The 23,283-nt window shown below is 55.9% G+C and overlaps 1 protein-coding gene across 12 annotated transcripts in view; it reads left to right on the forward strand.

The window, feature by feature from the left end:
• The window catches only part of HSPG2 (heparan sulfate proteoglycan 2), a 101,311-nt gene that overhangs the window by 14,678 nt on the left and 63,350 nt on the right, over nt 1–23,283 (forward strand). For all 12 annotated transcript variants that reach the window (XM_058718730.1, XM_058718720.1, XM_058718722.1 and 9 more), the window contains exons 2-3: nt 19,926–20,061; nt 20,631–20,675. In XM_058718730.1, the coding sequence (XP_058574713.1) occupies nt 19,926–20,061; nt 20,631–20,675 (181 nt within the window). The remainder of the gene's footprint in view (nt 1–19,925; nt 20,062–20,630; nt 20,676–23,283) is intronic.

The raw sequence follows: 23,283 nt of genomic DNA on the forward strand, positions 1-23,283 counted from the left end.
GTGGGGATCACAGGAGATGAGGGCCGAGCCATGAGAAATTGAGTCCCCAGACTTCTAAGCCGCTATTATAATTCAATATATTTTAGTAAATGTCTAATTAATATCCTAGCTGCTGCTCAGCATTGGGACGTGTCTAAAGGTTAAAATATACATAAGGTGGGAAAACTCAGGCTGGTTTTTGTCCTGAAGGAGCTTTGGTTCAAGCAGGAGAGTAGAGACATTTACTCTCTTGGCTATAATTAAGACCAAATCTCTAGTCCTCTACAAGGTAGAAATTAAGTCGTATGAATGTGTGGGAGAGAAAGATGTCTTCGTGGGGGGTCCCGGAAGACTTCAAAGCAGAGGTGGTAATTTAGCCTGGCCTTGAAGGATGGATGCGTAGATTAGACTGGGAGGCATAGGAACAGCATCTTAGGAGGAGGGAACAGCATTTATGAAGGCCTAGAGACAGGAAATGTGCCCTGGGAGAGGGAGTGGCATTCAGGAGCCTGGGGCTGCTGGGGTCTGTGGTGATAAGGTCAGGGAGGCCAAGCCCAGCTTTCTTGTCATTGAAGGTTCCCAGTTTTCTCAAAGACTGGCTCCTCAACCGGCTGGGATTATTCTGTCATCGTTTTGCCTTTCCTTCATGTCAAGAAATCAAGGACTTTTATAAATGGCCTGTCTGAGCTTCTGGTCAACGTGTGATAACGGGGATAGCTGACAGAATTCGGGCCAAAAGCAAGAGACTTGGTGTCCTGATTAATTGGGCAGCCTTATCGCCCACACATGTACAATTTCCGCGAGTCCCTTCCAGCGTTGACAATAATAGCCCTGGGTGGGGAGTGTCATGAAAGGGCCAGGCCTCGGTTCTGATTTCCCCTCTGCCGCTTGCCAGCCGTGTGGCCTTGAGCAGGCCTCAGTTTCCTCCTTTGTAGAGTGGAGACAGCTGTACCTCCAGCCTTGCTTTAAGGATTGGTTGGGGTGCCTGGGTGGCTCAGTCGGTTAAGCATCTGACTCTTGATTTTGGCTCAAGTCATGATCTCACTTTGTGAGATCGAGCCCCACGTCAGTCTCTGCACTGACATCACAGAACATGCTTGGGATTCTCTTCCTGTCTCTCTCTCTGCCCCTCCCCTGCTTCTGCGCCCTTTCTCTCCCTCAAAATAAATAAATAAACATTTAAAAAAAAAATTTATGGGTTGATGATGGTGTAACCTGCACTATCCAGTATGATAACTCTGGCCACCAGTGACTATGTAGTAAATTTAAGATTTAATTAAACATAATAAAAGTTAAAGTTTTGAATAACAATTTAGCTTCTCAGTTGCCTCAGCCACACTGCAAGTGCTCAGTAGCCACAAGTGGCCAGTGGCTACCTTATTGGACAGCTGTAAACAGAACATTTCCATCCCTGCACAAAGTTCTGCTGGGTGGCCTTGCACACTCAGTAAGGAGTGGCTGCTGTCATTGTTACCGGTTCCCCTGTCCCAGTTTGGAACCCGTGTGGTGCTGTGCCTTCCCCACTTTTCCCTCAGCCCCTGGGGAGCTCCGACTCTCCCTCCCCGACTCCACCCATAATGTTAAAAAGGCCTCCCTTCCCCCCTTAATTTCCCACCCACTCCCCTCAGCTGTCTCTGCAGCTTTGCCTGCTCAGCTGCTGGCATCTGGAATCTCCATGTCCAGCCTCTGAGATTCCCACTGCCCATTCCTGGGGCGTGGGGGTGGGGGAGGAGGCCTCCCTGGCAGTCCCCTGCTCCCAGCGGAGGTGCCTGGGCCCCTCGCGGCAGGACAGAGGTGATGGCTTGTTGTGACGGGGGCAGTGGGCAGCCTGCCCGCTCTAACGCTCCCGTATCTGGGCGCCAAGCATGTTGTTTGCACTTGGCCGGGCCTCAGGGTCTGGCCCGGTGCCCTCGCCGGCTGGCCTACTTTGGCACCCCTGGTTACAAAGGCTGATCACGGTCCTCTGCCTGGTCAGGACACCAGGAGCTGAGGGTGAGGGGCATGTCTGACACCTGGGGCTGGAGTGCAGGACGGGTTCCCGGCTGTGGTTGGGCCCCAGGTGCTGAGTGGGGACCAGGCCCCGGGCAGGCATAGGCAGGGTGCACGCTCTTGGGGGCCAGGCAGGAGGTCACCCTGGGCGGTCCAAGGTGGTAGGGCCTGCATGCAACATTCATACCTGTCTGGGGAGGAGCATTGGGTCTGAGATGCCAGAGAAGCTCAGGGTCACCTCTGAGCATCATGTTCTCCCCTCCTCCTCCCTTTGGCCCCCTCCCTCATTAACTGGGAGGTAGACAAACAGGCATTTCAGGTCCATGAGTGCTGAGGCCACTGAGGCCCAGCAAGGAGATGTGACACCTGAGATCACACAGCCAGTAGGAAGGAGTCAGAACTCCACCTCGGACACTTGGGTACTTTTCCCCATTCTGCCCCTCCCCGTGGGAGCTCTGGGGACAGTCGCCCCTGGACATCTTGCTGAGAAGGAGGGAGCTCTGGGGACGGTCTCCCCTGGACATCTTGCTGAGAAGGACGGTTGGAATACTGGCCCTGCCACTTTTTCCGTGACCTTGGGCAAGCCTCTCTGAGCCTCGTGAGCCTTTGCTGGTGAATGGGGATAATTATACCTCACTCTCAGGGCAGTTAGTTGTGAGGTTAGGTAACTGGCCTCCTAGCTGTTTTCGGAACATTCTAAGGATATTCCTGCCTTGGGGCCTTTACAGCTGCTATTCCCTGTGCCCAGGGTGCTGTTCCTCCCCGCATACCCCAGCTTCCCTCCCATCTCTGCCCCCTTCCCTAATCGACCTGTGTAAAATGGCAGCTCCCCTCCCCAAAACAGTCCCTGTCCCCCTCACCCTGCCCTGTTTTCTCTATAATGCTCTCACCGTTTGGCAAGTATTAGTTTGTGGTCCAGCTGACTCCAAGGCTCCTGTCGGCTCCGTGAGTGCAGAAAACCTACATGTTACCTGCATACCTGCGCACGTTAACAATTACTGGTTATTTCCCCTTTTCTGCCCAGTACTTCTGATGACCACCGTTTATTGGGTCCTGGCTCTGTGCCCAGCGTGTGCTAAGCAACTCACTGTCAGCTCCGTGAATTTCACGGGGTCCCCGTCACAGCTTTGTCACTGGTCAGAGATGAGCGGCCAGAGGTGCAGTGAGTTCCCCAAAGCCACCCTGCTGGAATGTGGCAGAGCCAGGCTTCCAACCAGGTTAGTCCTGTCGCAAGGCTCCCACGTGCTACCTCCTGTGTTTGGGCCAATGAGAGCAGAACGTTCACCCAAATTTGGGGTTCAGAATCTACATTTGACAAGAGTGAATGGGTGGCTTTCAATCTTCTGGGGGTGTCCCTTCCAACTGTCTCTTCTATGATCGGTCAATTACAACCATCCCCACTGCCTCAGAATGACAGGTACGCTTTGGCTGGGGAGCCCCACAGGTCAACCGGAGACCCCAGAGGTAGGGTGGGGATCACAGGGTGGGCCCAGGTCCTGGGCTGTCCCTTGGCTCTCCGGGGGCAAGTGGACAGGATGTTCCCTCAGGCAGCAGACATTCCTGGTCGGAGGTGGCAGGCAGTGGGAGATTTACCATTTCCGGTAACCCGAGCCCCTGGGAGATTGAGTTCTCCCTGCCAAGGACACGCACCCCTGGCTTGCCAGCCCTTCCTGCCCCATCCTCAGCCTTGGTCTGCCTGGAGCTTAGGACCCGCTGGAGGGACTAGCCTTAAGTCCCAGAGGTGGAGACTGGGGTCTCAGGCCCTGATCAGTCCCTGACAAAGACCCAGCCTAATGCCACCCTCCCAGAGTCCTCATCTGTGTAGTCCCACACCCCGTACCCCAGCCATGGGGAAGGAGGGGAAGGAGGTGACGTGATGGCCGGAGAAGGAGCCTGTGTTAGGAGCCAGAGACCCGGGTCCTGCGTCTGCCTCCACTATCTGCTTGCTAGGACTTCTCTTCGTGGAGCGGCCATGACCTCTCGGAGTCCCTGGTGCTACTCTGCACACACCATCCATCTCATCCCTCTCATCTCATAAAGGATGTAAATCCTTTATGTACATGATCCAGCTGGTCCTTACAACAACACTCGGGGGCAGGGGAGGGTCACTAAAATGAAGCTCCAAGTGGGAAAGTCACCCAGTGGGCAGTGTCACAGAATGGGATTTGAACTCTGGCTCTTCAACACTGATGGATCTTCCTTGATGGCTTCCTTTTCCCCTCTCTGGGCTTCTTTTTGTTGGCTTCCCCTTCTGATAAGTGAGGGCTTCCCTGATAGCCCAGGACCCAGGGATCTGTTGGAGACCTCTCAGGCAGCTTTGTCTTATCTCACCTGGGGGGGGGGGGGCATAGCAGGAATTATTCTCCCCAGGGAAGGGGGGGCCTTCTGGAGAGCTCGCTCTCTTGGCACGTGAACTCTTGGGTGGGTGGAGGTGGGAGGGGAAGAAAGTGAAGAAGTGACAGGTTGTCTTGTTGAATCTCCATAGCAGCCTTGGGAGGTGGCCATTTTTGTTCCTGTTTTACAGATTAGGACACAGGGGCTCATTGCCCTTCCCCTGATCACGCTCTGTGTCTCTCTCTCTCTCAAAAATAAACATTGGGGGCGGGGGAAGGGACGGGGCAGCGCCTGCGTAGCTCAGTCGGTTAAGCGTCTGACTTCAGCTCAGGTCACCATCTCGCGGTTCGTGGGTTCAAGCCCCGCGTCGGGCTCTGTGCTGACAGCTCAGAGCCTGGAGCCTGCTTCGGATTCTGTGTCTCCCTAGCTCTCTGTCCCTCCCCCCCTCGTGCTCTGTCTCTCAAAAATAAATAAACATTTTTTAAAAAAAGGAAAGAAGGGGCGCCCGGGTGGCGCAGTCGGTTAAGCGTCCGACTTCAGCCAGGTCACAATCTCGTGGTCCATGGGTTCGAGCCCCGCGTCAGGCTCTGGGCTGATGGCTCGGAGCCTGGAGCCTGTTTCTGATTCTGTGTCTCCCTCTCTCTCTGCCCCTCCCCCGTTCATGCTCTGTCTCTCTCTGTCCCAAAAATTAAAAAAAACAAAAACAAAAAAACCAAAAAAACGTTGAAAAAAAAAAGGAAAGAAAAAGGGAGAAAGAGGCTCAGAGCGGTCAAGTGATTTATCCAGGGATGTGGACTGGCATGTGACCAACACATATTTCCTAGGATGGCTTTGATTTATTAATAAAATAGAATTGTTGTCTTCCTGAAAAACTGTGAACATGCCCCAGACTTAATACCTCTTCGTCCAGACTACATCTCCCAGGCTGCCTCTGACACCTGGAAGCGGCCCAGGGATCCTTTGTTAAACCGTTTCTCCACATTCGCCTCGGAAAATATGGCTAGTCGTAATTATAGGCGTGCAAGAGTTCAGAGGAGCAAGAGCCGCGTGGGCTGGAATGAACTGGTTTGGCACTGAACTTGGAGCAGGACTGTGGGGCCGAGAGGGGCCTGGGGTGGGTCCGGGCAAGGCCAGGTTCACAGGCTCCAAGGAGGCTCCGTGAAGGGCTTGCAACCCCGGCCATCTGCCAGGAACACCGCAAGGCCTCTCCCAAGACCCCTGCCCTCTCGACCCTGCCCATCCACCACCCTCCCGGGGTCTCCGGGGCGCCCAGGCTCCAGGCAAGGCGTCTTGGGCCCACAGACCTTTGCTCCAGCCCCACCCCCTCCCCCTAGAGTTCCCCAGAAACTGGGTAAAGGGCTGCAGCAGTGAGGCCAGGGAACCCTGGGATTTGAGCAGTTGGCAGCACAAGGACTGAGATGACCCCAGCCAGCCTGCTCCCACCCACCTCCTGCTGTGGGGCCCTTGGCCCTGAGGCCCCAGCAGCTGTCAGCAGGAAAGGGTGACAGAGGAGGGCCAGAGGTGACTTCTCAGCTCGCCCCTTCTCGCCGTGCTTGGACCAGACCCAGAATTCTTACCAGCTGTTGTCAGCAGCTGCTGAGCTCTGTTCCAGAGCCAGCAGCAGGCACCCCCCTCCTCCCCAAGGACATCTTCCCACCGTCCTTCATGGCCGCTGCCCCTGGGGAGAGGTTGGGGCTAATATGGAGAGCGCAGTCACATTCCCAAGTTCCTTTGATCCCACAACACCACGAAGGAATAGGAACTAATGCCCCCATCTGTATGGACGAGAAAACAGATCCAGAGAGGTCAAGTGACTTGCTTGAAATCACACAGCTACTGAGTGGCTGCATCCAGGTTCCTGGCTCCTAGTTCAGTGTCCATCCCGCTGCCTTTCTTCAGAGTGTGCTGTGCGGGACGACAAAGACTTTGAGGTTCCTGAGTCCGACTGCCACCGTAGCCACTTAGTAATTTTAGGACCCCAGGCGAACCTTTTTATTTTTTTTATTTTTTTTATTTAAGTAATCTTTACACCCAGCATGGGGCTCAAACTCACAACCCTGAGATCACAAGTCACACACCCTACAAACTGAGCCAGCCAAGTGCCCCCTCTACCCGCCCCCCCCCCCCCGACAAGCTCCTCAACCACTTGGAGGAGAACTCTCATTTTCTTGCTTATAAAAGGAGAATAGTGCCCACCTCTTGGGATTGTTGAGCAAATTAAATGAGAGAATCAGTGTTAAGTACTCTACATAAGGCCTGGAGTGTTCTAAGTACCCAAAATGAGATCTGGCGATGTTACCATCAAAGAGTATTCGTATTAGCCACCTGTGCACCCAGAACAGTGGATGGCTCTATGGGGGTTAGAGCCACTTTCCACAAATATATGTATCAATCAGTGAATATTTATTTGGTACCTACTGTGTGCCAGGTGCTAGAAAAAGAGCAGTGACAAAGCAGACAAAATTCCCGTCCCTGCTTACATTCTACCCCACATGGTGACTGGAGAGACACAACTTCATCCTTTTTTTTTTTTTTAACATTTATTCATTTTTGAGAGACAGAGCACAAGTAGGGGAGGGGCAGAGAGAGAGGGAGACACAGAATCCCAAACAGGCTCCAGGCTCTGAGCTGACGGCGCAGAGCCCAATGAGGGGCTCGAACCCACAAACCATGAGATCATGACCTGAGCTGAAGTCGGACACTTAACCAACTGAGCCACCCAGGCACCCCAAGATACAACTTCATCTTAACCACAGAAGCTGCCAAGCACTTTTACACACACTGCTGTACTATCCACATTTTCAGATGAGAAAACTCCAGTGACAGAGCAGAGCCCAGGACCCAGCTCTTCTGAGGGTTTTAGGCCCTGAGGGCTTCCTAGAGGAGGTGACACTCCAGGCCTCAAGACCTGGCAGGAGAGGTTGGGAAGCAGCTACCACAGTCTGGGCAGCAACAATTTCAGGAAGGTCTTGCCCAGGTCAAGGCCTCTTGTTCCCCAGGGAGGAGGCCCAGCCAGAGCTTTAAATACCCCCATGCAGCCCAGAATAGCCCCCATTGTCTTGGCCTGCAGCTGGGGGACCTGGGAGGATGCTGAGGGAGGTCGATGCTGGAGCGGGAGGAGGTCTTCCCTATATGGAATGGGTGGTTTTCTGCGAAGACTTTTCCATTTGGCTCCTGCAAGAAAGCCTGCCCGTGGCAGAAGGGCGGAGCCCTGCCTGGTTCTTCGTGAGCGTGAGCGTGAGCGACGTGCTGGCTGAAGCGGGGAGCTCTGTGGGTGGGGGACTCCCAGGGAGGGCTGTGTGCCTGAGTTGAAGGTGCTCCTTTGTGTGCCAGGGATGTGTGTGCATTGGCCTGCTGGGCCCTGCACCGTGGGCAGGCCTAGCCATGTCCCCTCCCCGAGGCCTCCTGGCACCCTCTGGTGCTCTGGCTATTTTGGGCACTGGCCGTGTTCAGGTTTGTGGAGGGATGGGTAATCCTGTCCGTGCCAGGGATGCTGGGGGCACACTCTGGATGGCCATTCCAGCCCCCTGGATCTTTGATGGCTTTAGCCTCTGCCCATGACTTCAGCCTCAAGGGGTCATGGTCAGTGGACTCCTAGGGGAGGCCAGTCCCACTAGCAAGGACAAAGAAGGGCGCCAGACAAGCCTTGCCCTTGGGACATTCCCTGCTCTCAGTATCAGGAATAGTTGTGCTTCCTCTAAGCAACGAGTTTGTTTTGACCTCATTGGGTCACAGAATCCAGGGACTGGTCAGGTTTCCTTCCTCCCATTGGCCACTGGAAAGCTCAGAGCCAAACGAATTGTTGCTTTCCCGGACCTCCAGAATTCGGCATGTATTTCTATCTACTCACCTCACTCCAGGCTGTCCGTCTGCTTCTGTGAGCTTTTCTTAATGTACGTTCAGTTAGTTTTCTCTCGCTGTTATGCGTGCATCTTTCTTTTTTAATGTTTATTTTTGAGAAACAGAGAGGGAGAGAACGAGTAGGGGAGGGGCAGAGAGAGAGAGGATCAGAGGGTCCAGAGTGGGCTCTGCATTGACAGCAGAGAGCCGGATGTGGGGCTCGAACTCACAAACCGTGAGATCATCACCTGAGCCAAAGTTAGATGCTCAACCCACTGAGCCACCCAGGCGCCCCTACGTGTGCACCGTTGTAAACTGCTTTGAGTTTTCCTGGGAGAAGGTGGCAGGGGAAGTATAAATAGATGATGATGATGATGGTGGTGATGGCGGTGGTGGTGACCCTGTGCTGGGCAGTCCCCCGCAGTCTTGAGGCTTGGTCCTCACTTTGTGATGACCTCTGCCAGCCCCTCCCTCTTTGCCGGTGGGAGTCATGGCCTAGAATTCTAGAATCTTCAGGTTGCAGGGTTTCAGTGTCCTAAAATGTCAAAGCCAGACGGAACCTTTGGGATCTTCTAAGTTGAGAGCTTTCAAACTTACTGTTCAGCAGTGAAACCCTTATGTCAATCAAAAAAATAGTAGTTTAGGGGCGCCTGGGTGGCGCAGTCGGTTAAGCGTCCGACTTCAGCCAGGTCACGATCTCGCGGTCCGTGAGTTCGAGCCCCGCGTCAGGCTCTGGGCTGATGGCTCGGAGCCTGGAGCCTGCTTCCGATTCTGTGTCTCCCTCTCTCTCTGCCCCTCCCCCGTTCATGCTCTGTCTCTCTCTGTCCCAAAAGTAAATAAAAAACGTTGAAAAAAAAAATTAAAAAAAAAAAATAGTAGTTTGGTTAAATCCTGCACTATTTTGATAAGGGACAGCAAACACAGACCATTCACCACGGGCTAGTGCTGTTTGTAGCATTTTATACTTTTATTTAATCCTTACGACAATCCTGTGAGGTAGATACTATTAATGTGAACTACATGCCCATTTTACAGATATGGAACAGAAAGGCACAGAGGGGTAAAGCGAGCTGCTCATGGCCTCTCAGCTAACCTGGGGCTGCACCAGATGTATGATGTAGGTCATACAATGGGAAAAGGTGGATTTGTTTTCAGTGAAGCAAGTATTTGGGGGAGGGGGCCCAACTTCTATTCATCCCCCACCCCACTCTCTCACCCACTCTCCCAAGTGGCCCCCGAGGCTGCTGAGGACAGACTGGAAACCAGTGATCTAGGCCTGTTTCATCATTTGACAGAGGGAGCCTGAGGCTAGAGAGGGGAAGGGGCTTCCCCAAGACAGTGAGGGAGCTAGAAACCTTTCTCAGTCCCTTGGCCCGCCAGCCTCCTGGAACAGCACCAACAGCTCGACCTCCCCCTTAGAACACTCAGCTCCCTCCATCTCGTGGGCGCTGGGACCCTGTGACCTTCTGCATGGTCCTAGGGGACCAGGAGCGACCAGGCGCTGGGCCACCGTCTCTGTCCCCTCTGACGGGACTCCTCTCCTGAGAGGACAGGCTAGTGACCAGGGAGGAAAGAAAGGGGCAGCTTCCTTCTGGGTTTTCTCAGACTCTGGCGGCGTTTCCCCCCGGGGAGAGAACGTGCCCCTTGTGTCACCCAGCCTGCCTTTCCTCCACAACGCCTTCATTGCATGGGGCCTTGGGGCTTTCTGTCTTCAAGAGCTCCCTCTTCAGAACCCCAGTGGTGCTGCTGGGCCATATCTTACCTCCAAAGCCCCGCCAAGGGAGAGCTAGCTGGCGGCCAGCCGAGGGGAAAGGGGTAGGTTTGTTGTGGGTGTTCCCGGTATGTGCGCTGTGAAGCTCTAATCTTATGAGGTCTGCATGAAGAAAGGGTTCCCAGGGGCGCCTGGGTGGCGCAGTCGGTTAAGCGTCCGACTTCAGCCAGGTCACGATCTCGCGGTCCGTGAGTTCGAGCCCCGCGTCAGGCTCTGGGCTGATGGCTCGGAGCCTGGAGCCTGTTTCCGATTCTGTGTCTCCCTCTCTCTCTCTGCCCCTCCCCCGTTCATGCTCTGTCTCTCTCTGTCCCAAAAATAAAAAATAAATAAATAAATAAATAAATAAATAAATAAATAAAAAGAAAGGGTTCCCAGTTAAGCAAGTTTGGGAAATACTAAATAGTTGCTTTCTTCCCCGATCATGGTGTTCAAGACGTCTAGGACTTAGGGAACCAGCTCAGCTTTGTGCCACCAGCCTTTCCCAGATGTGTTTGTTTGCAGGACACCCACCCTGTCCAGAGCTGCTGTGCCCAGGATATTACTCATGAGCAAAGGGGAGAGGGGCACTTCAAGAGGAAGGGGCCCTTCCTTTTATTTCCAGCTCTGTTACCTCCCCTTTGGTCCTGGGTTCGGCCCTGCCTGCCCCTTCCTCCCCCTCCAGGAAGCAGATGAGGAAAGCCCTGGGGGCAGGGGGGGAGCTGGCCTCCTTGGCCGCAGCTGTTGGACTGTCATCCCAGCCTGTTTTTTCCTGTTGCCGATGCCCACGGGAGCAAGCAGGAGCAGAGTGACCGCGGCCTGGTGGCCTGGCCGCCTTAAGCAAGGCCCTGGAGCCGGAGCTGCGGCCCTGTTCGCTGCTGAGACCCCCAACCCACTCCCTGAGATGCCGGTCCGCGCAGGGAGCAGGTGACCAAGGGCAGCTTCTTGTCCCCTCAGAGACGGGACTCCCTGGCCGGAAAGCCCCAGGGATCAGAAATGGCAGGAGGAGGCCTCAGGTAGTACGGAGTTCCTGGTTGGAAACCAAGCGTCTGGCTCCCAGTCTCAGCTCTTCCAGCTCTGTGACTCTGGGCAAGCCGTCTTTCTGAGACTCGATCTCTTCATTTGTAAACTCCTTCCATTCATTAACTTAAAAAGTGTTATCGAGCTGCTGCCACATAATTTGTAGGTACTGGGGGTACAGCAGTGAGCGCAATGGACAAAGTCTCTATCTTTGCGGAGCTGATGCTCCAGTGGGGGCGACAGATGATAAACAGATGAGCACGTAAACATAAGGTAGAGTGTAGATGGTGAGATGCTATGAAGCAGGGTAAGGGAGGTGACAGAGAGCCAACTAAGAGATTCTGGACCTGGGATGTGGTCGGGGTGGGTCTCTGTAAAGGTGACACTTGAGCAGAAACGAGAGGAAGAGGAGGGGTGGGCACATCCCACCTGGGGCGGTGTCCCAGGCAGAGGACGCAGCAAGTACAAAGGTCCTGAGGTAGGCGAGAGCTAGGTGTATTTGAGAACTATTGAGATAAATGTGGCAGGGAGTGGGGAGAGCACGGTAGGAGAGGAGGATAGAGAATTGCGTGTGTGTGTGTGTGTGTGTGTGTGTGTGTGTGTGTAGGTATGTAGGTCACATAGGACTGGTTACCCATAATAAGGGCTTTTCTTCGCATCCTTTGGTGAGTCAAGAGTAGTGGAAAGGCCTAACCCAGTAGGTTCAGGCGGTGGTCATTGTTGTAAGTGATGTCTCACTTCAACAAAAATTTGTAGAACGTTCCCCCACACCCCCGTAAGCCTGGCACTGTGCTAGGGGCTTCATTCCTGAAATCTAGGGGCAGCGACCCCAGAGGGCATGGGCAGGCCCAGCCGGGTTGGTGGGGGCCATGAAAGCCCACAGATGCTCCAGCGCTCCATGGTAGCAGGGCTACCTGGGCGCCAGAGAATCCGAGAACCAAGCCGGGCTGCGGGCAGGAGGCAGGCACGTGAACACCGCCGGTGCTGTTGGCATGAACAGTGTTTGGCAGCTAATATTCAAGCCCTGGGGACCTTCTTGCCGGGCAGCCCAGCCCGGAAGCCATGCCCACTTGGCCACCCCCGCCGCCTTGGCGTCACCTGGCACGTGGGTGGGGCAGAGGCATTTCCCAGTGACTTCCTGCTTCTTCCCTCTGAGCTGGTGGACAGCTCATTGAACGCCAGGGGAGGCCCATTCTTGGGGTGTCTGTGGGGCAGGGACTCTGGGGGAGCTGGGCAAACTGGGGCTCTGTGACCAGCACAGCCAAGAGAGACTGCTCTTTTGGTGGAGAAGCCCACTCGGGGCTGTGCACAATCCCACCTCTGGGCCTAACCACGTGCCCTCCCTTCTGCCCGGTGCAAGCACTTTGCCCCTTCTCCACCCAAGACCGTCTTTCAGACCCAGCTGAATTGTCCTTTCTGCCGGGAAGCCTTCGCCAAGCTCGGTTAGTGAGGGGACCCTCCCCTGGGCCCTCCCAGCCCCCTGCCCTTCCTCTGCAGAGTTCTCCATGCACTGTGCTCTCATCACTCGGTTTAATAGTCTGTCTCCCCTAGGAAGACAGAGCTCTGTGTCTACTTCCCAGTTTTATCCTCAGGACCCAGCGCATAGTAGGTGCTCAGTAAGTAAAGGTCAAAGCGGCTTGAATTGAACCTTTTATGGCAGGTCAGATTGATTATCCCCTTTTTACAGGTGAGGAAGCTGAGGCTACCCAGCTGGAAGGTGGCCACGGTGGCCTGAAATCAGGAATCTCTGAGCAGAGTCCACTTTCTGCCCTACTGGCCACATCTCTGAGACCCATAAGGTGCTCTTAGGTGGCTATGCTGGTAAAAGACCCATTCAGGTGCAACCCAGCTACCTGTATAGACAGAGACCATGTCAGGCCCACCCGAGAAAGGGCCACGCCTCCCAGAACAAGTCAGCCCCCACTCCCCTTGCCTCTCCCAACAGCCCTGGGAAAGAGTCAAACAAAGCAGGATGTTTCTGTGCCTACATTATCATTGCGGAAACTGAGGCCTGGAGGGATCATTAACCATGTCAGTGATCATGTGATTCGGTCCCGTTTTCCCCTGGGATGAGGTATTAGTGGCCTCAATTTTAATGATGGGGAACCGAGGTTCAGAGATCATTCTGGCACTTTCTTGCTCTGTGATCTTGAGCAAGTCTTTCTTCTTGTGTCAGGTGGCCTAATTCCCACCTCAGGGTTGTTGGGCAAGTTCACTTGTTTATTCATTCATTCATTCATTCGGTCATTCAGTCGGTCTGTGTCAGCAGATATTAATTGAGCACCTAGTCTGCATTTTCTGTTTTGAAGATGCAGCAACGATAAAAACAGGAAAATCACTGCCCTCCTGGTACTTTTGTTCACAGCAGAGATGGCTGGTGTGTGGAAGGTGAGTGCACGTAGTGGGGATTCGCTGCAGTTTGCGAGAAGGGAAGGGTGTCAAGGGGCTTTGGCCACATGGTGAGTTCTGGGGCAGAGCTGGGACGAGGGACCCCAGATGTCAGGTTCTCGCTCCGCTGTTCTCTGTTGAACACGGCCCTGGCTGGAATGCAGACTTTCCAGGTCACAGGCCTTGGGGTCAGAAGCAGGGGCCTGCAGGCTGCTACGCCTCCAAGGTAGCAGAGTACAGAAGAGGGAGTCCTGCTGTCAAACTGGATCTCCACTGCCTTAGCTGTGTGACCTCGGGTAGGTGACTTCACGTCTCTGAACTTCCCTTATCTGTAAACTGGCGGGGGTGGGGGTGTGGGGAAGCACCAGTATCTGCCTTCTGGAGCTGTGGTCTTGCATGAGATAAGCCTTGTAAAAACCTTATCTTGGCACCTGCGTGCAGTGAGCTCTTGATGTGCCTCCAGCATTCTCTTTATCTGGGGCATCTGGCCAACTCAGGCTGGAGAAGGTCCTGCACCTTGGGAGCCTGAGTGTGGGAAGCTGGCAGGCCTCCCGAGTGGCACGGGCAGTGTAGCCATGCCAGAGGAGGCTATGGCCACCTCCTTTCCGGCCCGGCGCCCCTCTTAGCCTGCCAGGGGATTAAAGGCCTTTTGGCCTTTGTGTCGGGCTCACCCGCCCCTGGCAGTTTGCACAACAAAGTGCTGCCCCGACAGATTCCTTCCCTGTTGCCGTCTGCTGCCCATGGACAGGGCACTGGGCAGCCTGGGGGTGGGGCAGGGCACCTTGACCCTGTGTCTGGGGCCTAGGGTGTAGCAGAGCTGGGAGCACGTGTTATGGGGTTACGTGGGAGCCTGTATCATAACAGAGTAGGAGCGTGTCCTTCCCTGGAGATTCGGGGGCCATGGGTGGGGGAGGGGGCCCTGAGGCAGTCTGTGCCGGCAGGAGGCAGGTGGGCAGGCAGGGGCTCGTTCGTCCCCCGCCCCCACGCAGGCTCTGGATTTTGATGGAGTGAGCTCACTCCGGCCCAGATGCCTGGAGCCTTGCCCTGGGCAGCTGCAGCCCCCCTGGGGACTGCGGTGCTCAGACCTTCCTGCCCAGCTGCGTGGGTTGGGGTGGGCTCGGCCCAGCCCGGGTCACGGGGAGGGGGTGATGGGCTGGCTGCCCACGTTGAGGGAATAATGGCTCTGGAGCAGCCCCGAGTCCCCCTGTCAGCCCCGAGTCAGCCTCGGAGGAGGCAGATAACTTGAGCCTCGGCACCAAGCTCTGCCGTCACCTCGAGCCTGGGCACCACCCCTCCAGCAAGCCCAGAGCTGAGGCAGCAGGGCCGGGCCCTGTCCTTCTTCCCAGACCTGGAGGCTGACCCTGGGCCTGAGCCCATGCCCCCCCACCCCATGCATCACCTCTTGCCCATACCCACCCCTCACCTCTACTCTGTGCCCCAAGCATGGGACTAACTCTAACTGACGCTCACTGAGCACTTACTGTATACAAGCCTTCAAGCGGAGCGTGTCATGTGCTTTTAATTTCATTTACACCGGTGACCCTCGGTGAGCCTCAGTTTTCTCATCTGCAAAATGGAAATAAAACCCGGGAGTGAAATGTGCATCGGCATTCAGAAGTTTTCAGATTCGAGAAGGGTGCCATCGAATGTGTGAGAGCACAACTCAGAGGAGTCTGGAGCAACACCCCGTAATGAAACACACTAACATTTGCTGGGGCAAAACACTCCCGCTCACCCTAGGTGAAGTAAATAGGATACTGACCGCTTCCTGTCAGTTCAGGTCAAGACTTGGCACCAAATGAGCGTGTTGTAAACTTATTTTAAAAAATAAAGAAGAGGAAACACTCTTAGTTTTCAGAGCTCTTTGCGTTTCCCCTGCTGCAGATGAGGGATAGCGGCCCTGTAGCGCCGGCCCTCCCACGGTGGCTGCGAGGGTTATTGGAGGGGGTCCCCACAGCGTCGAGGAGAGGGCCTGGTGCGGAGACAGCCGCCGATGGAGTCTTCCAGCTCCTATTGTCATCCCTTCGCCTGCAGCTTTGCTTTTAGCAGAAAACTCCAATCCTTTGAAACCCCCAAACCCTGTATCCTGTATCTGTTTCTGCACCTTCCCCTGCACCCCAGACTTTCTCTGCCTTCTCTACCCCTCTCTAATGGCCCGACCTTTCACCTCCAGCCTGGGTTCTTCTCAGCTAGCCTTGGATCCCTCGGCATCCACACCCAGGCAGGGAAAGGAGGTTTCTGGCCTCTGTCCCTTGTCCCAGAGGATCTCTGCGGGACTTGAACCTGGAGCCTCATGTGCATGCTCATGCCTACCAGGAAGGCCTGGACGCAACCCAGCCTCAGGGAGCTGTCTCGCAAAAGTTCCCTGCCTGTCTGGGTTCCCCCACCTCCTGCCACCCGTTGGGGGGCCATTATGCCCACACCCCTGCCGTAGCAATTGTTCCCAGCACACTAGAACAGTCCTCTGGCCTTGGCCTGTATGAGTCAGCTGCCTCCACTTCCCCCACCAGGAACCTGTTGTGTCTGGAAAATCCCCCTGTCTGCTTGACTCCTTCCTCTCTGGCCCAGGTCTGCCTTCTGGACCCCTCCTTTCCAGTCCCGCCATCCGGCTCCAATGCCTGCCTGAATACTGGGTTCCTCTGGGAGGAAGCCAAGCTTTCTTATAGCCGGAGATGGGCTGGAGGGCAGGAAACCTGAGTTCTATTTCTGCTTTTGACCTTGGAGCCACCGATGGCTCTCCTTGAGGTGTTAGGCATATACTGCATGGGCTCAGGCCGCTGGCAGCTCAGGTGTCCTGTGGGCCATCCTGGGAGCTGGTTGGGTTGGGGATGGGAACCGGCCAGCCCTGGGTGTCCTGGCCCTGCCCCCTGCTTAGGCCTCAAGGCCAGCCTGGAGGCCCAGCCTCAGCCCTGCCTCTTTTCCTGGTCAGCAGGTACAGAACCCAGAGGTCCCCTGTGATCTTGGGCAAGTTACTTGGGGGGAGAGGGGGCTGCTGTTACCTCCTCTGTGAAAGGGGGCCATTCATACCTGCTCAGCCACCTCAGGCAGTCATTGTCAGGGTCTAATGACCCCAAGTTTGAGGAAATGCTCTGTAAACTGTAAAATAGCACTGTGGTTGAAAGGTTTTGTGGGAGTGACTCTCAGTGACCTCGGTCAGTTCTGGCTCAGTGGCAAAAGCTTAGACATTGGAACCAAACCACCAGAGGTCAAGTCCCAGCTCTGCCACCTGCTAGATCTTCAAGCAGATGATCCGACTGCCCCATTTTCCCATCCCTACAGTGGCCTATTGAACACCTGTAACCTGGGTTAACATTTATAAAAATCCTCAAAGAAGTGCCTGGTATGTAGTAGGTGCTCAATAAATGTTAGGTCTTTCTATTCTCAAGTAAAGCCCAGACTTCCCAGATCTGAATCCAAGTTCTCTTCTACGGTCAAGTCTCAGGCTCCTTTGGGCTCTTTCCGGGAGCCTCATTCCGGTCTGGTTCCATCTCCCCTCCCAGATGTGAAATACAGCTGCTAGAACCTTTTGATCTTCAGCTTTGCACAAATGAAGTCTCTGCTCTTGTTGGCTCAGCCCTTGCTACAGGCCCTGATCTGACCCCAGAGCCTCGGGCCCTGGGGAGGGGGCTGAAAGCAAGGGCAGGCTGGCATGTGGAAGGGCCCATTCCCTGGAGTCCCTGGGGTGGGAGGGCTTCTCTCCAGGCCCCGACATGCTCTGGATTCTCTCACCCCTCTCACTGCAGATGTGTGTTCCTGGCATTTTTTCCAAGTTGAGTCTCACTTTGCTATTTCCTGTCCGGTCTCAAGTCACCTCCCCCCCCCACCCCCACCCCCGCCCTGGCCTGGGAGAAGCTTTGGACCTTGCTCACCACCAGAGTTTTCCTTTCCAGACAGCAGTGTCTAGGGGATGCTGGGAATCTCTGTGCCCCGTGCATGCCCCCCCTCCCATGGCCTGGCTTGCATGGGGAGGGGGAGGGTGTGGCAATGACACAGAGAGAGAGATAGCCCTCCCCAGGTGGGGAGGATCCAAGCCTGCCCCCTCTAACCTCTTCTGCCCAGTGTCTGTGCCCCTATGCCAGCCTTAGCCTCACACTCCCCTGAAGTCAGTCAGGGCCTGCTCTGGACCCATCTCCCACCTGGTGGGAACATTACCTTCTACCCATAGCCAGGGAAGGAGGGGGAAACCTTTCACAGACTGATCTTGTGGTTCTTAGCCAGTGAGTGCTAGAGTTCTCTAAGCACATGCCAGTTCATCCCTCCCACCTGGCTGAGAAGGGGCCCAGGAATCTGAATTTCTCACCATCTCCTGGAGATTGTGAAGCTCATTCCTGGATGCAGACCCTGTGGGCATGGTCTAGAGGTCTCCTGGCCGCCTAGGACTGGGATGGGCATTTGTCTAGAGAGAAGGTAGGGAAGGAAGAGGAACAGGAGGAGGTGTTTGCCCATGGGTTGGAGGGGAAGGGGCATTGGGCCATGGCAGAGAGTAAGGTGTGGGCAACGTAGACCTTATACTACGCTTCGTGGCGCTGCAGACGTGAAGGTGACCAAATGGCAACCAGTCGAGGAGGGAGCTCCCAGCCTAGGAAGGGAGATTGCATATAGACTCTGTGGGGGCAGGTGGTACCTCCAAAGCGAGTCAAGTTCAGGAAGCAGCTGGAATTAATAGGTGATGACATTTTTGACCATTCACTCATCCATTCATGCATTTATTACTTCAGGTAGGTATCGAACATGGGGTGCTGAGAAGGTAGAGGTGAATTCATCACAGTCCCTGCCTCCATTCCAATGGAGATACAGATGATTACAGCGTGAGCCCAGAAGCACCCAGAACCCAGCCTGGGTGGGGACAGAGGTGACCGTAGAGGGCAAGAGTGAGGAAAAAGTCTCCCAGAGGAGATTTTCTTTGTCTTTTTAATTTTAATTTAATCTTATTGAGATTTTCTTTTTAGGCATCTCTATTGAGGTATAAGTTATATACAGTAAAATGCACCCATTTTAAGGGTACCATTCAATAATGATAAGATGTATATACCCAGGGAACAGTCACTCCGAAAGTTTCCCTTGTGTCCCTTCCCAATCAGCCTACCCCATCCCCGGTCCCAGGCAACTAGTGATGTTTCTGTAACTGTAGATTAGAATCTCCCCCCCCCACCCCCAGAGTTTCCTATAAATGAGGTCACACGGTATGTAGTCTTTTGTGTCTGGCCTCTTTCGCTCACTGTACTGTGACTGAGTTTCATCCGTGTGGCTGTGAATATCAGTTATTTGTTCCTTTTTCTCATTGATCAGTTGGAGGAGGTGATGTTTACGCAAATTTTGGAGGATGACTTAGCCAGATAAACAAAGCAAGGAAGGGCATTCCAGCAGAGGGACTAGCGTGAGAAAAGGCCAAGAGCTCCAGGACACGGGCTGGGTAAAGTTGGGGGGTGTAGGGAGGGAGAGAGACTGACCGTCTCTTTGTTTTTCTTCTCCTCCTTGGGCCTCTCTCCTGCTGCCATCACCTTGTCTAGCCAGTGAAGGCTGGGTTTTGTTTTCAAAAGCGAGACCATTTCCTTCTGGCTGGGCTGGGCTCTCCAGAGAGGGCTGAGGCCAGGCAGGGCCTGAGACTCTCAGGCCAGGCCATCTGGGGCCGGACGTGCATTACAGGGCCACAGCAAATCCATGCACACTTGTGCTTAGGGGCTCTGGGGTTTCCTTGGTCTCCTCCGGGTTTGTTTCTTCTCTACGGTAGCTGATAAAACTCCTTTGGCAACATTTCCATCTTGTCTAAGAGGAAAGAGGCATTCACTGCCCATAGCCCGCCCTGAGAAAGGCAGGTGTTGTGGCCACTGGGGCCCTGCTATTCTGGCCTGCAAGGTGCAGGGTCTCAGCAGGCCCTCTGTGGAATGGGAGCTCGGGGTAGAACTTGTGCTGGGCTCAGCATCAGCCTGAGGTCATACAGAGTTGACACCACGCCTGTCCTGCCCCCATTCAGCCCAGCTGTTGGGTCCACCCCATCGGCTGTGTGCACAGATGAGCTTGTCCGTGTGGCCACAGATGCCAGAGCCAGCTCTCCAACATGGCTGGAATGTGTTCCCCATGGCTTGGAGCTTTGGAAGCCAGGCGGAGGCAGAAAGAAGTGGTTCAGATCGTGTGCGAGGGAGCGGCTATCACAGACGGCAGCTTCGGTGGACTCACCTGTGATTACTGCCTCTGTCCCCCACCCATGCTTCCTCCTGCCTCTGTCCCCCTCTTTGCTGCTCCAGGTCACCCTTTACCTGTCTGTGTCCCCCTGTCTACTGCTGCGTATTCCGGATGACCCTTGCCTTCTCCAAAGGAAGAGAGGAGTCAGTCATCAGTTACCAAAGTGATTTTAACTTTATCATCTGTTTGTTTGAGGATTCATTCAGACTCAGTGAATGCTCAGGGTTGGGCGCCGAGGCCTCCGGGGGCGAATGGAGCTTTCTTTGGCAAAACTGAGTCAAAAATAGCGGTTCAGCCCCAGCCTGACTCTCACAGCCAAACCACGTCTGACTTAACCACTACAGGGCTTTGGGGTAGGACTCTGGGTCCCCCTGAAGTGAGGGGAGGGATCCTTTGCATGGTGGAGGCTGGAGAATGTGACGGTCGGCTGTGTGATCTCCCACAGGTGACTCATGGGCTGCGGGCGTATGATGGCTTATCTCTGCCCGAGGACGCAGAGACAGTCACGGTGGGCCGGGCCGGCAGGAGCTACTCAGACATCTCTGATGACGAAGACTTGCTGGCTGACGATGCCTCTGGAGGTGAGCAGACGGTTCTGGTGGTGCGGAGTGGAGGAGGTCAGGGGTGGAGCCAGGGTTCTCCCCCCACCCCTGTCCCCTTAAAGAGGCCCCAGGAAGCTTGCCCAAGGGGGTGCCTCAAGACCAGATGGGCTGAGAGCCGTGTGCATCCTAAGCCCTGGTCCCAGTGACCCCAAGACCCTCCACTTAGAACCTGTGTGACCCTGGTGGCTCACAGGGCCGGTGGCTGCTCCTCTGCCACTGCTGTGTCCTCGTAGCACAGGATGATCTGGACTCGCAGGGAGGCGGGAGACGAGGCACAGTAGAGGACAGTTCCCGCCTCCCCTTACCGCACCTCCTCCTGGCCCCGTGGCGAAGGCCAGTGTGACGGGGCCCCTTCCACCCCAGCACGGACAGACCGTCAAGGCCCCGCACCGTGCAGCCTTGACCCACACCATCTCTGATGGAGGCTTCCACGCTGACTTTCACAAGCCGGCATCCCTGGGCAGTGGGGAGGACGCAACGCACGGCGTGCCAGCGCCCCAAACGGTGCCAAGAACTTGTTGCTGCATAAGTCTCTCTTCTGCTTGCAGATGGCCTGGGTAGTGGGGAACCAGGCAGCGGGGACTTTCAGATGGGTAAGTTGCTGAGGGCCCCCATCCTGCCCCCTGGGCAAGGTCTTCCCCGCCGCAGGGGTCCCGTCTCTGGGGCTGAGGGCCTCGAGGGCTTCGTGGGCCTGCCGTGCAGGTGGTTTTATACTTGCTGAGCAACAGTCGTGTGGACTGGTTGGCAGGTCCCTGCAAGGTTGGGGACAGCCAAGTTCTGTGGTCGTCTGCGCCACAGGGACAGGGCTGAGCGCAGCAGGCAGGAAGCGCCCACGTTTAACAGGTACCCAGAATAGCAAAAGTCCCGTCTCCCAGCACAGCTCAGCTGTGGGGTCCCTTCCTAGATCCCTTCTTGGGGGTGTTGAGCTGGGGACCCCAGGCAGGGGTGGGCAGATGGAGGCACTCTGTGGCATAGGACATGTGGGCAGGCCGATGGAGCTGGCAGAGGGTGGAAGTATAGCCTCACCTTGGACCTGGGAGGGACCCTGCCTTCAGGTTGGGTCACCTCTGGGAAGCCAAGGGTTCCTGGGTTGGGGAAGAGGGCTGGGCTTTGTGGACAGAAAGAACCAGGCCTCCAACAGCTGCTCCTTCCATTAGCACTTGGTGCACAGTGGAGCCGGGGCCAGGCCAGCACTGGGACTCAGTCCCTGCCTCCTCCCAGCCCAGGATTCTGGGTAGAGAAGGAACTACCCAGTGACAAGTCCCCGAAGCTCCATATGGTTCCTGCTGCCTTCTCTGGAAGCCAGCGCTGAGCACTCTGCCGTCAGGGCCAAGGATGGAGCTCGGCTCAGGCGGACCACTGGGTGGCCTCACTGCATCCAGGGCGGCCTACGGTGACGCGCCTGTACTTCTGCAGGGGTGGGGGTCGCCTCCCTGTGTGACTGGTGCGTCAGGAGCATCCAAATGCGAGGGGGTCGTGTCCTACCTGCCAACGTGCAGACAGGAGGGTTGGCCCCTAGGTGTCCTGGTCCTGACTGTGACCTCCCAGCACCCGGGACTCAGAGCCTGCCTGAAGCTTTTCCACATGTAGGTCTTTCCAGAGCTGCAGGGTGCCTGGGAGCTGGGCGGGGCCTGTGCACACATCCCACACCCTAGAATGGACTGTGCTGATGCATCGCTTGGAGCTGCCTCTTGCTAAGCCAGGCCTGTCTGCTAAGGCCCTGGTCCGGTCCGTACTGTCCATTTGGAAACATCCACGGCCCCTCCCCTGTTCACCGAGGCAGCTCTGCCCTCTCTGAGGGGTTCTTGCCAGCCCGCCTCCCCTGTGAGATGCAGTTGTGAGGACAGGGGGGTCAGAGGTAGGGGAAGGGGTAGGGATGGGGGAGCAGCAGCTGGGAAGGGCCCGTGCTTGCGAGTGGGGCCTCTCTGTGGGAAGACACAGGGCCTTAGACCCTCCAGGCCCAGCCCTGGTGCTGGCCTGCTGCCCTTGGGGCAGGTCCAGGCAGCTGGGCTGAGTCTAAGCCCTGGAGACAGCAAGTGAGTTTCCCAGCCTCTCCATGTGCCCACTTCAGCCTTGCCCAAGGGTAGTGCCTTCCCTGCGCTGGGAAGCAAGGGCCATCCTGACCGAGATGGGGCCACACCTGGCTATGCCCCTTGCCTGGGCTCTGGTCCAGCCCCACACCCTGGATCCTAGCCTCTGAGATAGTACCCCCCCCACCGTCACTTCCCTCACGTAAGGCTGTGGCTGCTGCAGGCTTGCCCCAGCCCTGCCCCATCACCCCCCCCTTTTGTGTGCCGGTACCCCCACCCAAAAGACAAGCCCCTGGCTCTGACTCCTCCCTGCAACCCCTGCCCACCTCCCCTCACCCAGTTTTTTCCATCTTCTGACCCGTCTCTCTGTTTCCACTCTTGTCTGGCCTATCTCCTTGTCTCCTGCTCCCCTCCTCCCCTGCCTTGGGCTATCTCTCTCCTCTTTGTGTCTGTCTCATCTGTGCATCATCCTGTCTCATTCTGTATCTCTCTCTCTCTCTCTTTCCCTCTCTCCCTTCTGCCTCTGTTTCACCCTTGCTCTCGTTCTCCCTCTGCTTCCTCTCTGCTTCTCTGTCATTTTCTTCCTCTGTCTCTTTCTGTCTCTTCATGTCTCCGTCTCTCCCTTTGGTTCCCTCCACCTCCCTTGCAGTCTCTGTCCCTCCTGGCCCCTCTCACTGTGGCTCTGCTCTGCAGGCCCCGGCCAGGCCACCCTCCTGTGGCTGGTGAGGAATCTCCTCCCAGTAAGTGAGGCCAGACAGCCTGGGGGGAGGCTCCCTCTGCCCCCCCTCCCCCCCCATTCCCTCTCCCAGCTCTCACTGTGCTGTCCTTTCTCCCTCTCCTCTTCCTCCTTAGCTTGCACTTTGTCATACGTGAGGCCCAGAGGCAACTTTCTTTTTGGGAGTGGGGACCTGGTCGGCCCCTGCCCAGGACACAGCCAGGCCCCATCTGGGCTTCCAGGCCTAAACACGATGGGCGGGGACCCTGGCATTCTCCACCTCCCGCCCCACCAGGCACTGCTTGGGCTGGGACGGGTACAGCAACCCCTCAGGGAGCAAGGCCCTAGAGGCTGGAGGTGACGGGTACCCGCCTCAGGACTGGCTGATGCTGGGCCCACCCAAGGGACCCAGGGCTCCCGGGCGTGGGGTTCAGGGGCCTGGGTGTATGGCGGACG

The sequence above is a fragment of the Neofelis nebulosa genome, chromosome 2 (genome assembly GCF_028018385.1).
Source record: "Neofelis nebulosa isolate mNeoNeb1 chromosome 2, mNeoNeb1.pri, whole genome shotgun sequence".
In the NCBI taxonomy this organism is placed as follows: Eukaryota; Metazoa; Chordata; class Mammalia; order Carnivora; family Felidae; genus Neofelis; species Neofelis nebulosa.